General features: G+C 39.1%; 1 protein-coding gene across 1 annotated transcript in view; it reads right to left on the reverse strand.

The window, feature by feature from the left end:
* Nucleotides 1-14933: 14933 nt before the first annotated feature.
* The window catches only part of LOC147615381 (uncharacterized), a 36880-nt gene continuing 35005 nt past the window's right edge, over nucleotides 14934-16808 (reverse strand). The window contains exons 5-7 of the mRNA XM_086779471.1: nucleotides 15858-16024; nucleotides 15429-15531; nucleotides 14934-15259 (exon numbers count right to left, since the gene is read on the reverse strand). Coding sequence (XP_086635597.1) covers nucleotides 15156-15259; nucleotides 15429-15531; nucleotides 15858-16024 — 374 coding nt within the window. The 3' untranslated portion in view covers nucleotides 14934-15155. The remainder of the gene's footprint in view (nucleotides 15260-15428; nucleotides 15532-15857; nucleotides 16025-16808) is intronic.

Below are 16808 nucleotides of genomic sequence, written 5' to 3' on the forward strand. Positions count from 1 at the left end.
AAGATCTCATATGTTTGTTTCTCATTGGGGTTTAGTGATCTAAACCATTTGTCTGCTTTGTATATTGAATTGGATCTCCGTTTCCCTCAAATTCTCTCATTAGCTTAGAGATGTGGACTAGTCTTGTCCTTCCCTGGTTTTTGGGCCCTTGGTAGATGTGGACTAGTCTTGTCCTTCCCTGGTTTTGGGCCCTTGGTAGATGTGCTATTTACATGGCAACCCCCCTTCTTGCTTCACTTGCCAACATCAACATATCTTCTATGTATCCGCGTGCCAGTGGTCCATAGGGACGTGGGTGCGCATTACTCTCTACTCTTGGATTTATAGTCTCGTACCCCGTGGGGTTGGGTTGTGTTGTTTCCAAGGACACTGATCCCATGTTTGAGAGACCTATAAACTACATATTTGCATCTGATGCACTCATCATGGGTGGGTCTCACACTAGCATGAGGAATGAATCTGGTAGCTGTCTCTTTTCCCTTCCCCATGTCCATTGTTCCTCCTCCAAATGGATAGAAACTGGTTGTTGGTTGTGCAATCGATTATTGTGCCCTCTGGAATCCTAGGATAGGTTCTTCTACTCCCACCAACACTTGGTTTGCTAACTACAGGGAACCATCTTACTTGGGGAGGTACTACTCCTGTGGCTAGTGGGCCTTGATTTGGTAATGTGAATGTGACCCTAGCTTGTTGTCTAACTTGTGGTGGGGTTGATTGGGCTATGCTGCTTGTGGGAAACGCCTTTATTGGATTTTATACCATCCCTTTGTCACCTTCTTTGAAAGTCAACATGGTTTCAGATAGTGTAGACAATGTTTTGTTTTGAGTGAACCTAGAGGTTCCTGCTCTTGTGCCCACATTAGAACTTTTCCCAAAGATAGGGTGAGTGAAAGCTCTTTTTACGAAGTTCACAGCATTGTTGATGACAAAGTTGGTGGGTCAATTTGGTGCCTGTTGGACCCTGGCACTTTCCATTTCAAATTGATCAACCAATCCTCCTTCCAAATCTTAGTTTAGTTGACTCCTGTCATATAAAAATTCTTCACTGGAAGTAGACTCAATTGATGGTTGCCATTTCAAAAGAAAGTCACTTTTTTGGATACTATTGTTTGGTGGGACGTGATGCTCTCGGAATCAGAGGTTGTAGGATTTGAGGGACTACAATCTTGTTTATCATAGTCTAGGACTCTTACTTGATCGGAGGTGCATCAAGAAGTGCTCCTCGCTTTTTCCCTAGATTTGGTGGTCCGTGGAGTATTGACCTCTTCGTGTGCGGCCTAGGGTGTTGCTTGGTTTTGCTCTCTGGTTTTCCTCTCTTGTGGAGGTGCCCCTGTGTTGCCTTCTTCAAAAATTTTTGATAGTAGGCAAAGATGTTTTTGTGTTCTCTTGTTTTTATTTTGTTTGGTGTTTTTTGTGTGGTTATATATATATATATATATATATATATATATATATATAAAAGAAAAAGTGAAAGAAAAAGAATTAAGAGGAAAAGAACAAAATAAAAGTAACAATAATAAAATTCAAACGGTTGAAATGTAAATTTTTTATGCTTTTTACGTTTTCAGTTTTGATTTTAGTTTTTTTATTTATTAAATTATTATTATTTATTAGGTAATTATAAATACTTAGATATATATATTCTATTTACTATTTTTTAAATATATTTATGTAAACATAAATATAGTTTTCTTAAGAAGGATCTATGCATATATATTTAACTCTAGAAATTTTTATTAAATAAACTAATGTTTTTTATTTTTTATAATAATAATCAAAATAGTAGTAATCGAATAGAAATGAAGTAAAAAATAATCATCAAAATAGTAGGAATTAAAAAATCAAACTAATAAAATACTACTAAAAATAAATTAAAAAATTAAAAATAAATAAAACGTGGAGGGTCGGGTGGTTCCAACGTGCAGGCGGGGCCGGTGCAGGTGTACAAGTGGCGCAGGGCCCTGTGTAGGTGGCAAAGGTTGCGAGAGTGCAGGGTCGTGCAGGCGATAAAGCAGGCCTGTGCCGCGCGGACATGCAAGACACGGGAGGGTGGACGTTTTTGTTTTTTTTATATTTTTTGTGACCAACAAGCCAATAAATAAGAGGGATTTTTTTCCCCAAATTGGAAGAAAATGCAAAGAAGAAGAGGGGGGGTTTACACAAACTTTACAAGAAAACAAGGGTTATAAAAATCAAATTAGAAAAAGAATAAAATATTACTATCTACACTAGGTAACGACAACCTAGGTCTCTCCATTGTCCTTTGTGCACACATGGGAAGATTCTTTCAATTTTAAATTGGATATAAGCCAACCGGAGTCCCCACTCATGGACAACCCTGATGACACTTGTGGTACCCTCTTCTTGGATTTTCTCCACCCCTCTCTTACACAAGCCCCACTAGGATTCTTCTCATTCAACTCACTTACCTCCTAATGAGTTGTGTAAACAAGCAATTGAGGATTAATGAAAATTAATCCTTCCACTAATTTTTCCTCTTTGTGATGCGATCTTTATCTCACTAGATTGATCAATGCATGCAAATGAACATATCATCGACTTTCTCACAGAATTGCTAACGTTTCAAGTACTCATTTGCAAATACATTTAAAAAAAATATAGGACTAATTGAGTACTTAATTTTGCAACACAAAAATGAGCTTAATGAAGCTCAAATCCATGAGTTTTGATTGGTCTTTGAGTTAAAACGAAATATTGCTGTGTAGAAACACTTGAAATCGCCAATGGATCATCAAAGAATCATCATTTGCACTCAAAGAGACATGTTTTAGCTCATTTTTTTCAGCTTTTCAGTCACTTTTAGTTCACTAATCACTCCCTTAATGGAAAAAACCAGCCCATTAAGAGAGAGAAGTGAATATCAAGTGGTTTTTCAATAACTTAGAAACTAGATTGCTAAAGCTTATGTGTGATTAGTCAATCTCATCACTCTTTTTTGGCCTCTAATTCCCCTAATTTGAAGAGGAAAATTGGGGCTTTAAGAGATTGATTTATGCCTACTGTGCATAGATTAGGGTTTGAAGTGATGGTTTGATGATAAAATTGGACTATGCCTAGCCCCTTTGACACTCTAATCACTTCTAATCAATCCCATCTCACAAATTGAGTCTAATTATGTGTTTTTTTTTCATTTTTTCAAGTTTAATAATTACCTACTAATCAAAGAACCAAAAATTAAGAACTAATTCACAATATTAAGTGATTTATGAAGGTTTTGTATAATGTTTTTCATTCCTAATGACATTATGCACTTGTTACACAAAATTATGCAATTAAAATAAACAAAACACACTGGTGCAAAAAATCAGAGATTTCTCTCTCTTTAAAGCATAAACCCTTTTCTTAAATGCTCTTTTTCTTGCAAATTCTCTAACCCTAATGAAATGCAAATTAACCCAAATTAAAAAGTCATGTAAAACATCATGGAAACAACATCAAATATAATCAAAATCACTTCCAATCCTCCAATACCATTGTTTTTTAGAGTGTGACCTCCTAATCAATAAAAATAGGCAATATTGGGTGTACTTAATGCTTGGAATGGAGGCTAAGACCTAAGGCTAATAGTGCCAATGTGTTAAATAGAAGCACTCACCTTGTCTTCCACCAATTAACTTGTCGTTGGGAATTTTGCCAAAGAACCACAAGTGGTGGTAATTTGCAACTTCCTCTTCTAGAGGTGGTAGCTGATCATTCACATCCTTACTCCGTTTTGTCACACCAGAGAGATCCATAGACAATGGGATGTAAGAGTATGCTCACTCTTTCTATGATGGAAGCAAGAAGAGGCTCTCTACTTTGGTAATCTCTGACACTCACTTGAAAAAGAAAAGGTTCTGCAAAAGAAAACCACTAATCATTTACTAATCACAATTGCACTCCATCATGCAATGCGAGAGAGAGAGAGAGAGAGAGAGAGAGAGAGAGAGAGAGAGAGAGAGAGAGAGAGAGAGAGAGAGAGAGAGCTCACATACAATCCATTGCAAAGGGGAATGATTCTTCTTTTCTTATTGAGAAATTTACTTATGCACATGTGACTAGTGTTCACTTGGTCGGCCATGACTTAAAAATAGTCCACGACAGCCTTTTACTAGTCTAAGCAATTACGTATGAACTCCAAGACTTTTCCTATTTTACAATAAATCCAGTGTAAGGCTACACACTCATAAAGTATAGTTATTGTCATCAAAATGTTGCATCTTTTGAAATATAAAGATGTCTTTTTAGTGCAAAAAGAAAGTGATGGCATCATAAGTTGCTGGAATGCCCTACAAAAATAGGATGTTTGAGGCCATGTTAACTAGAGTGGTTAACACCGAAGGGACATATCCTTCCTTAGAAACATTGTACCATAGATTTGTGAGTTTGATGCATGTAGTCAAATTCTCATAGTATGTTGTAGTTTAATGCAAAGTTTGATTTGTGACACTTCTCCCAAGTCTCAAGACCTCCAAAGTTGGCTAACTCCATCACATCATTCCTTAAGCCTAATTCCATACCACCATTCTATCAACCACAGGCCCCTCCATGCCACCATTCTATCACATGGCCATTTTCAAGCCACTTTAGTACCTTCAAGTGCCATACCCCGTCGACCTCTTCTTTTATAGCTACCGGCATGTCCCCCAAAGCTTCTCTTCTTGCACTTGTTGAAATATACAAGTGAACAGGGTGTGTGCGGGAACAAGCCCTTGGCTAGAGGCTGTAAAAGAGAATCTGTAAAAGTGAGAGAACCTATGAAAAGGTGAGAAGAATCTACTGGGAGAGAATAAAGGGTAGCATGAGGAGATTTAGGAGGTGTGGGGGAGAGGTGGAGAGAATCAAGCAAAAGAGATGGAGTGAATCAAGGAGAGATCAGTGGGATTAGATGCTTGGCTGTAAACTCTATAAATTGAGGCATTGGCCTAATGAGAATTTGTTGGTTTTTTATTATCCATGCCTACATTAAGCTATCAAATAATTGCTCACTAATCGTGTCTTAATTATCATCTAATCTCTTTGTTAATGATGTTGATTCTAGCATTTGATCCACCATAGCTCATCACATTGCTGTATTTTTAACATGGTATCAGAGCCTAGCCTAGAATCCATAAATTTGTGAGCCCATTATCTTGCTAATCACCTAGCTAATTTTAGGATTAGCTAATTAATATTTTTACCTCTTTTTTCAACTAACCTCTTCACCCCCAGCCACAGTGGAGGGGCTTGATCTCCCTCCAGGAGAAACATTAGCCCAAAAGCTTTCAGCCATAGCTAGCCATACTCATTGGGCTCCAGCCCATGAATTTCGCCAAACCGCCAAGTGCAGCTCACGTTTTTCGCTAATACTCCAGCGCTTCTTTTTCTGATGAAAATGGAGATCTTGTCTTCCATATATGCAATGGCTCTAATTCCTCTTAGCCCTAGGGGTTTTTAAGGGTTCTCTACAAGTTGGTGAAGTCAGATTTAGATTTGAATAGTGAGATCCAAGCTCTTCATCAAATTTGCAGGTGACTTTGGTAAAACAAAGATTAAGCATTCAATGTTTGGTCAAATCTTGTGTTTCTTGGCTTAATCCTCTACTAGAATAATTGCTATTGATGGCCTTGAAAGCATTTGAGCTCATTTGAACTCTAAGGCCTCAGATCTGGGCTCCCCGCATACTCTGTTTTTTGCACACAAAACAAAGGATTAATTTGTTAATCAATGATTAATCAATGCTAATCACTATTTTTTGGTGTAATTGAGGGTTCAAATTAACCATTAGGTATCTGATACAAATCCCTATAACTTCATATTACAATTCGCAGATGGTTTGATACTCCAACCATGCCGTACATATTGGTTACCCTTGATTTAATGTAATTTCTGGTGATTTTATGCTGATAAATTTGTTGTAATCATCTCCTAAACACCAGATTGAGTTGTAAAAGGGTAGACAACACTGCCCTTGAATCTTGACATTGGATCAAGAGGTAAGACCCCCTTCACATTATCATGAGTACGGCACAAGAAATAGCCAAATTTAATGGGGAGCAGTTTTACACATGGCAGACAAAAACCATGTATCTGCTCATGAGGAAAAATCTGTGGGGGCTAGTTGAGGGAAGAGATGAATGCCCAGAGGTGAGAGGGAAAAATAAGTGGAAGAGTAGGAATGAAAAAGCATTGGGACTTATTGCACTCAGTTTAAATGATGAAATCATTCATCACATCACAGGGATACAATGTGCATAGGATGAACTCAATAAATTATTTTGGCACACAAGCTAAAAATTCAAAGATAAATCTGTTAATGCAATTCTACAAATTGGATATTAAGGAAAGTGAACCTTTAATCACACACTTGAACAAATATAAAAGCATTAAGCAACAAAACTGGCAGTTACTATTGGCAAAAAGGTAGAAGATGATGAGGCACTAGCAGTGCTTCTGAAGAGTGTAGACAAAGGTGAATATGAAAACATTGTAGAAACACTAAAGAATGTACCTGAATTGAAGCTATACGAGATAGAAGGAGCTCTACTAGAGCAAGAGAGCAGAGGCAAAGAGAAGAAATGGCTCGACTCAACAGCAGGAGAAGAAAAAGCATTCTTCACCCGAGGAGGATTCTCTCGAGGACGAGGATGAGGAAGAGGCAGAGTAGGAGGAAGGACCTTCACTTGCCACAACTTTGGAAAGCCAAGACACATGGCAAGAGACTGCTACAGCAAACCCAGTGGAGAAGGAACGACATCGGCAAACTTCATGGAGGCTCCTAAGGAAGTGGAGTCGGATAATCTTTTCTGAGAGAGAGAGAGAGAGAGAGAGAGAGAGAGAGAGAGAGAGAGAGAGAGAGAGAAACCCCACAACCCAATGTAACCTGCCCCAACAAAGTAAAACCACGCATTGGCCTGATGAGAATTTGCTAGTTTTTTATTATCCATGCCTACATTAAGCTATCAGTTAATTGCTCACTAATCACATCTAAATTATCGTCTAATCTCTTTGTTAATGATGTTGATTCTAGCATTTGATCCACCATAGCTCATCACATTGCTGTATTTTTAACAGCACTCCCTTCCTAACCCTTTCACAATTGCCTTCTTCATGATTTTTTCTAGCATCCTATGTGCAGATCCGCCTTCAAGCCAACCCTCCACATCACATCTACACATACACAAGGAACTATTTAATGAGAAAAATAATGTGCTATTTATAATGAGTGCTACTATATTAAAATGAGTGGGGAAGTGAAAAGCTTACCTTGTATAGGTAAACTTCTATGTAAGGAGTAGAATACTAAACTTTATAAAAGAAAAATGGGGATACTAAGTTATAGCAAGATCTATACTGAACGAGCATGACTAATTTAAAGAGATACTCCTCCCCTTACAGAATCAAGCATCAGATGCTAAAGAATAAACCTATGAAATTATAATTTAGACTAATGATACTCAAACCTTATAAAGATAATTGTTATTTATATTTATACTTAAAAGAGCATTTGTATTCATACTTAAAGTATCATGCTCTCTATACTATATAAAGACGAGTTTATGTGCTAAAGCATGAGATGCTGAAGAATAATAATTTAGACTAATGATACTCAAAACTTATAAGAATAATCAAACACACGTAAATTATTCAATGATACTCAAACCTTTAGAGGCCCATGCATGTGAACCAAAATGTATGTATACATTATAAATTGATCATAAACATGACAATGAAACAAGAAAAGTAGGTCAATATATATGCACGCTGCACCCAAAAAATCGCATAGATTTGTGAGTTGGGTGGGATGCTTCCTTTGCAGGCTGCGCCATCAGCGTGCTAGACCTGAGTGTTAGGGGTGGTGCTAATATGGCTTTCTTTGCCATAATTTGACACTGAAAGTTGGCCAACTCTACTTGAATCATTGTATTACCTTAGTCTTACTTGTATTACCTTAGTTTTACTCCACTTAGTAATTAAATACACTAGTTCTTTTGACCAACAAGGTATAGTCAATAATATGCTTCACAAGTATATGCTTTACACCTAGGAACTTCATCTGCTTTATGGTCAGTCGAGAAACTAATTTGTCATATAAAGAAATCTCCTAAAAGTATTGTGGATGAGAAAAAATAGCAGACTCAGCGGATGATAGTGGTCAATGGTCAATGCTTATGTTCACGAATGGTCAACGGTACCTGGTTACCCCCAGATGATACTAGTCAATGGTCAATGCTTATGTTCAGGAATGGTCAGTGGTACTACATGGTTACTTAAAGATAGTCACTGATATATCTACTTCTTGATAATTGTTGTGTGTCACACTCAAGAGACCTACTTTTAAGATAAAAACCACACAAAAGTGTGGTGCAAAGAGCTAATGTGGGCTCTCACTCCAAAAGTTGCAAAATCTATGAACAAACCCTTCCATGGAGCACTTCCCTTCTAAGAAGAGCTTATATGGTTGTTGATAATACTCTAGGGTAATGGTCATGGTCAACAATGTTTGTCAATGATCAATGGTAAAATGCCAATGCTTAATGGCCAAAAGTTAGCGGCATCCTCACGTAAGCCTCCCTTACATTTATTTCCCTTAACCAATGACACTAATAAATCTAGTGAAGAGAAGATTTACAAACCCTTACCTTCCTAACCCCTGGTAAGTGAAATTGTGTTAACCACTCTGTTGGTTAAAATGGTTTCAACCCATTGGCAAAGAAGCACTCCGGTCTGACAAGAGAGTGAGGATGCGATGGATGAGCTACTATATCCACATAGGGAAGTTACAGATAGCGGCTCTAAGGCAAGACCTAACAACGCATGCTTCGGTAAGGTTAAGGTAAGTTCGTGACTTAAACAAACTTAGTACCATTGTAAAGGACTAGTTAGCTCCGTTTTTTTGTCCATTCCAAGCTATTGGGATTACCCAATATTAGGTTTCATTGCTTTGAGTCAAGAATTAGGTTAGCAATTGTGATTAGGGATGGAATCTGCTCCAAAAACATGAGCATTGAGCTTCATTAGGATAAATGAAAGTGGGATTATCATTTTTTATTCATGTATTTCATAATTTTACATAATTTATTTATGCATTATTGAAATTAGTAGATTAGAAGCATGCTAAACCATCTAAAGAAAATTAAAAACATTTAATTACTTATATCACATTAATTAGGATTAAGATCATTAATCACACCCCATCAAATCCCAAAAAAAACACAAAACCACCAAAAACCAGACCAAGTGACACCATGTTACCCCCACTCCATTGGTTAGCATGGTTTCATCCGAGTGGCAAAGGAGCATTCTAGTCTGATAAGGAACTGAGGATGCAACGGTGAATGAGCTAGTGCACCCACATAGGGAAGTTGCAAATTACAACTCTAAGGCAAGACCTAACAACACATGCTTTGATAAGGCTAACATAAGTTCTTGACTTGAACATACTTGGTACAACTCTGTCGAGGACTAGTCTAAGGCTCAGCTCTGTTTTTTTGTCCATTCTCCAAGCTATTACGATTACCCAATATTTCCCGTCATTAATTAGAAAGCCGCAACATACAATTTTGGAGCCATTGGACTGTGTATTTCATTTTATTTTGGAGTTTACTTACATAAGGGAATTCTAGTTTCATCTATTGGAAAAGAGCAAACCCTTGGTTCTTTGGTGATTTGTATAGTCCAAGAGGCTTATGGTTCATTTCGCTTTAAGTCAAGGATTAGTTTAGAAATTGTGATTAGGGATGGAATCTACTCCAAAAACATGAGTATTGAGCTTCATTAGGATAAATTAGGATGGAATTGTCATTTTTTGTTTATGTATTTCATAAATTTTTATAATTTATTCATGCATTGTTAGAATTAGTAGATTAGAAGCATGATAAACCATTTAAAGACAATCAAAAATATTTAATTACCTACATCATAACTGTTAATCAAGATTAAGATCATTAATCACACCCCATCAAATCCAAAAAATCACGCAAACCACCAAAAACCAGACCAAACCAGCTCTCAAGTAGGAGACGTGAGCCCACAGTCCCACACAAAAAGGCACGAGCCTCGACACGTGGTGAGTCATGAGCCATGAGTCTGTAGACATGAGTCGTGAACTTGGACACATGAGTCTAGGTATACCTAACATTGTACTGACCAATTATTATTGTCATAAAGACTCGTACGAACATACCTACTCATGTCGTTCGAAGATTTTACTGTCATACAATTTGTAACAACTACAAATTTTAATAAAATTCGTCTTTCGCAATTATTGGGGAATTAAAGTATAATTATAACCCAATAAGTGCACACCAATCCTATCATAGACCCAGTTCTTAGATGTCTGTCCTAAGTAAGCTTATTTCATAAAAAGAAAATACAAAGTCAAGATCATATAAAAAATACGTGAACCTAAAAATGTTGTCTTTCAAAGCTCAAAAGTAATATATGTGAATGCTTGATGGTCAAAAGTTAGTGGCATCCTCGGTAACTTCAATGCTCAGAAAATCATCACACTTTTCGTGACAGAATTAACACACAAAACCGTAAGCCTCCCTTGCTGAAGATTTATCGATCCTCCTTTTCATTTGAGAACATCAATTCTTTACGGTGGGGATTGCCAAGGGGTTGATCAATTAAAAGCTACTTTTAAAAAAGCTAAAATTAAGATTTGCAAAAATTTCACTTGTTGCCATTGGTGCCTATAATGCTAAAGGGCTACATGATGGTGGTGAAGGTGTTCCCTTAAATCATGCTCTCTCACTACTTCCCCAACCTAAGCGTGCTTAGGGAACGCCCTTCACATTTTTTATGGATCGCAAGCATCTTACCTCATCAATACGCTCATATGACAAAATGAGTCTCCCATTTCTTATACGTCAAGGGCATTAAGTTTTGCCAACCTTAACCAAGATGATGATGAAGGAGACCAATGAGCAAATGAAGTACATGAACTTATAACATGCCCTTTGAATACCACTACGGGAGACCGTTCCATTTGGAAAAAGGGGGAGCCATGGCTTCAAATACTATGTCATAGATGCCTCAACAAGTAGGAGTATAAACCGTTTCCATGCATCACAATTGTGAGGAAGACACAAGGACATGCACACTTTTGAATATAGGAGAGCTCTGTGGCATACACATCAACATTATGTGGTGATGTTGATAGACAACACACGTCAATATTTCTTATACATTAGGGGTGTCAAGTTTTGCCAACCTTGACCAAGACAATGAAGGAGATATAAGAATATGTCACAACGGAAAGAGAGCAAGAAAACAAACAATAGACAATGCAATAGATACACAATGGAGAGAATTTAAAATTTTGATTATACCAAAGAGGTACAAGTGATGGTGCTGTCCACCCTGCGCTCTCAAGTAGAGCTTAGTTGGTGATCTAGACAGACTTTGGATGGAGTATGTACAAAGTGTAGAAGGGGGTGGATACTCACAAGCATTGGATGCCTTAGCTCATGGCAACCATGTCCATATATAGTACTGTAGGCGGTGTGGTAGACACACGTGTATACAACGAGGGCGGTTACACTGCATAGACACGATCACCACCTGCGTATCAGGAACGCGGCCCACCACCACTAATGATGAACCTGGTATCCGAGGGAATATTCTAGGGAATATTCCTCATACCGTCGTCTCGGGGGCTCCCGACCCCCGTCCAGGGGACTGCTAACCCCGAACCACCCCAGCTAACGCTTGTACCCCTAACCATCTCCTAACCATCATCAATGGTCACAATAATGACCCCATCGGCATCTAAGTCGGGGTTCCCACTAAGCACATATGCACCATGGCTACTCCTCATAATGGGGACCTAACAAATGTGCATTATACATCAAAGTGAGATACATGCTGAGAGGCGGGCATTGAGTGTATACTAACAAGAGACCAATGAGAAAATGAAGTACCTGAACTTAAAACGTGCCCTTCAAATACCACTAGGGAAGACTGTTCCATTTGGAAAAAGGAAAATCCATGGCTTTAACTATTACATCATAGATGCCTCAAGTGGGAGCATAAACCAATCATTTCCATAAATCACAGTTCTGTGGAAGACATAAGCATATGCACACTTTTGGAAGATACAAGAGCTCTCTAGCATACATGTTGTGAGTAGCATAATGAGCCCATCCTAAACATGGGGTGTAGATGTATGAAAGGTCCATAGGATGGCGTGAAATGAATCCAAGGTGGCAAAAAACGGCGCATGGCTAAGTGGATAAGAGGAGATGCTCAAAATGATAATAGAAAGAGCATGGGCAATCGTGAGAAGCGGGTAGCGCAAATTCCAGAAATAGGACAAGGCGGCGACGAGGTAGAAGAGGGAGAAGAGCGAAGTTGTCAGTGTGGTTGATAGCGATGAGGCTGGAGAGACCACCAATGAGAGACTGCAGTTGAGTGGGCTCTTACATATCTATTTGTTGTTGCAAGATAGCGTGGCTACATATATTTTCAAGTTTCCAGAGAATCGTCAGGTGTAGTGTGGGAGAACTGTTTGGGTCAGAGCGAGGGAAGAGCTGAAGACCAAAGGATTGGGTAGGACCACCCTTAGAGACCTCATCTAGACCTATTCTTCTTAGACTATAGCTGCTTCTTGTCGGTCGAGTGTTGTTTTGGTGTGGAAAGGCCTATCGTGCGCAACAGTGGGTTCGTGGAGTTAGAAGCTGTGTTGCCAAGGTTTTCCTGTGGGATCCTTCAGTTTAATTTGTGTTTTCTTCTTTTCTTAGTGCCCAATTCTCAGAGCTATCGAGACATTGAGCTGTTTTCTTATATATCTAAAGAAGCAGTCAAAGTTTTGTTTGTGATATCCTTTGTTTTGATGTTTCAATTGTGATGAAAGTGTGGATTTGGTTGAGTTTATGGAGATGAAGCTACTGAGTGTGTGTCTGATGATGACTGAAGAGTTGATTTTGAGTTGGTGCTAACTGTCAGAACCAGTTGTGAAAGTAGTGTCAGCTGCACAACAGAATAGTCAGCTGATGGTGTAGACTGTTTTCTCTAGTTAGTCTGAGCTTGAGAGAGATGTTTGTGGGTCATAGCTGACAGTTTGGAGTCAACAATCAGTAAACAGAAGGCTTTGTGGTCTGAGGGGTTTCCGTGGCAACTGTGACTCAATTGTTGTTAGCTAGATGCTTACATGGTTCAATCCCTGTGTGGTGTGAGTGGTCTGAGGGTCTAGAGTTGTCAGCTGGTGCTGATACAGAGGAGAGGAAATCTTCAGCAGGCAGCTGTGTCAGTTTAGTTGTATGGTCGGGTATAGTCAGATTTGAAGCAGGTGTGGGCCTACAACTGTCAGCAAAAGAGCCAATAGTGTGGTATCCTTGCAAGGTGTGTGTAACCTGCAAGCCAGAGAGAGCTTGTGGACACAGAGGAGAAGGTTTCTGCATCAAATAAGGGTTCCGAGTCAGTCAGTTCTGTGTTAGATTGCTAGGGCAAAAATCAGTCTACTTCACACAGTAGAGAAGTTAGAAGAGGGTCGGCAGAGTGTCCGAGGGGGTTCTTGGAGGATAGTAGAGAATCTTGGAGGACAGATTTCTGATTGGGGAACAAGAGGAGGTTTTCAGAGGCAAAATCATGCTGTTCTATGTCAGCTGAAGAGGATTTTGGTCAACTGGAAGTCAATTGAAGTCACGAAAGGCTAAAAGGTGGAAAATTAGAACTTTTGGAGGTCTGTGCTGACCTAGGAGGACAGCAAAAGGAGGCAGCTGCATCAAATAGGGAGATTGGGAGTGTGTTGATGAGTGTTGAGGTGTCCAAGTGAGTCAAGCGGAGGGCTGGGGATAGTTGCCAGGCTGGTTGGAGCCCTTGGAGCTGGGATTTCAGTGTCCCCCAATTTTGATCCCGCTATGTCTTCTTCTTGTGTGCCTGCTGGTGGTGTAGTAGAGGCCATCACCTAGCCACCACACAACGTCAACATTCTATGGTGATGTTGATAGATAACACATGTCAACAAGTGTACAATATTTCTAAAAGCTATTCTCTCATTATTTCATCTACTGATTGCATCCTTGTATCTCCCAATCCACTTGAGCATGATAGAACATGAAATATTTAGCATCCAATGATGGTGCCAAGCAAGTGTAAAGATCTTGAATCTACAAAGCCTTGCATGCCAATTCAACAGTCAAGGCCATTTCTTTCGTAATCCACAACTCTTCAGTCTACAAGAGAAAATTTGTCCTCCCCAAGAGTGTGAAGCTTAAAGCTCTACCAACTCAAAACCAAAACCTACCCAATTCAAATAAGCACTATGGCTAGGCACTCTATAAAAGTTTGTTGCTCAATTTCAAGTATCCCCATGAAGGATACCTTGCATGACATTTAAGACTTAGACCCACCATGCCGTAGTCCCATCTGACATCTCAAATGATGAAAGCTTAGTTGTATTGCAATTTCAATCTGGATTACTTATAGTGGGGTGCTCCACCACCTCTTTTTGAAGAAATGGAGATTTTGTATGATGAGCTTAAATGTATAGTGCTTATAATTGGATCTCTATTTCCCATCCTAATTAGTCACCACTACGATTGGATATAGTTTGCCTTTCCCAAATTGCCCAAACACTACGTGTCGAGACATGCTTCACACACACACACACACACACACACACACAACGAGAGTTACATTAAAAGTCTTCAAAAAACCCAATGGTGTGTGTGTGTGTGTGTGGACTGAAAGCATGGGCCCGTGCTTCTTAAATAGTCCGACTTTCATGTTAACCACCTGCCTGTTTTTTTTTCAAATAGTAAATATATATGTAGTCGTAAGGTGATTAAAAAGATTCCACTTTAATGCGTGCCTAATCTCACATTTAAAGAAAAACAAAACTTAGTAACAAAAACACTGCATGAAAGCATGTATTTCATCTTGCAAATCAAAAGAACTCCTCAACATAACAACATATATGGATGCGATGGCATCATGCAAAGAAAAAATCTGCATATCAATCAGATTGCATTTGAGGCTATAAAAAGGTAAGACAGTTTGATTATGACTAGATTACCATGGTGATTAACTATTAACAATTTCACATGAACTTCACTCACTGGCCCAAATAAAGAATAATCATAAAGAATGGGATTCTGATGTCAAGGTAAACAACACTCAAAGGAAGAGAAAATATATACGCCGCCCATCCTGCCACTAATATATTTACTTCAGCATGAAAAAAAGGAATCGTCCTTATAAGCTTCCAAGTCAACATTTGAAAGCTGTGTTTGCATAACTTCCAGATCCTTCTGTATCCTCTTGATCAACTCATCTGAAAAATAAAGCAATGCATTACTGCATTGATCCTTGGTCCCAAGGATGATAATTTGGGGCTCTCTTTCTCTCTCTCTCTCTCTATGCTTGGGGTTTCCATGCTAGGCACAGCCCCCAACACCAGCCAGCAGGGGAGGTAATGCGTGAGAGTATTGTGTGACACATACCTACAGAAGAAAACTGTGTTTCCTTCCGAATGAAGCCCAAGATTGCTATGCGCAATTCCTTGCCATAAAAATCCATCCCATAATCATGTAGGATATGTACCTCCTGTCCAAGAAAAAAGTAAGAGAGTACCCCATACTCACACTATGCCACTCACAGAAACAATACCCATCTCTACATGAATACTTCAACATAAAAACAAACAAACAAATTTGGAAAGGCAATGGAGAGGTTTCCTCTTCAATGCAAAATAGAGGGAAATCAATTTACTCGTGGTGTAAACTACACCATAACATATGTGATGTCAAGAAACAAAAAGAGGGACCCTGGTGGTTACACCAGCTTTGCGTTTTTGACAAGCTTGTAAGTGTGGCTAGAGTTGTTTTGGCCCTTCTTTGTAAAGATAGAATTGAAGCAAGTAAAACAGTTACCAATGAAAGAGTATCATCCTTCTCAAAGGTGGGCCGATTCCCAATATTCATAACCATTCGATGGACACCAGAGTCAAGACCTGACCCAATGATTTGTGCACACCCGTAATAAACACCTTTGGTCAAATTTGCAGTGTTTGAAGGCAGGCCTTCCACAGATAGATTGGCTGGAAATCAAAGCAAACAAAAAGTTAAGCTGGAATTCCTTGCAGACTTTCAGAGGACCCCTTTCAAAAAATATATGAAACCTCACGTTGTCAACCTGTTATGACCCAAAAGAGTAGCTTGCTTTATTAATGGCGTTAGTCTTACACTTATTGGGCTTGGTGTAAAGTTACTTAAGACAGCGCAATTAGTTGTTTTATTACTGACACCATGCATATAAAAGTGAGTCAATTGCTCATAATTTGGGAGGCTTTCCAGGAGATAAAGACCCAGATCTGGCCATGACCAAGCTCTAGCTTAGCACTTGAATAGTGGGCTCCAGTGGTATGGAACGTAGGGTTTGGGTGAGATGTGCTCAGTTGGTGTAAGTCTAGCCTCAGGGTGCTCCAGATGGAACTATGGTTGAAGGATGAGATTGCCAGTAACCCCCCCACATTTCCGTTCATGCAAGCTGGTTGTTTGAGGGCTTCCTACGGACACAGGCAAGCCTTGCTAATGTAGATGCCTATTTCGCTCCAATGCCCAATGGAGGGCAACTTGAAGTCATTTGCAGCTGCCACCAAGATTTATTGCATGGCCGTGTGTGCTAGGACATCCCATTTCGAAAAGTACATAAAACCAAAATAGAAGGTGCATGGAGAAGAAAGGGAACCGGCGCATTTGTTCTACAAGGTGGCGGCGATGGAAAAGGAGGAATCGAGACAATTTATAAAAAAGGGGGGGGAGATAGATGAGGGGAAAAAAAGAGACAAGAGAGAACCAATATATATATACCTAGATAAATCT

This window comes from Cibotium barometz, chromosome 40, assembly GCF_041138505.1.
Source record: "Cibotium barometz isolate CiBa-2024 chromosome 40, ASM4113850v1, whole genome shotgun sequence".
NCBI lineage: Eukaryota > Viridiplantae > Streptophyta > Polypodiopsida > Cyatheales > Cibotiaceae > Cibotium > Cibotium barometz.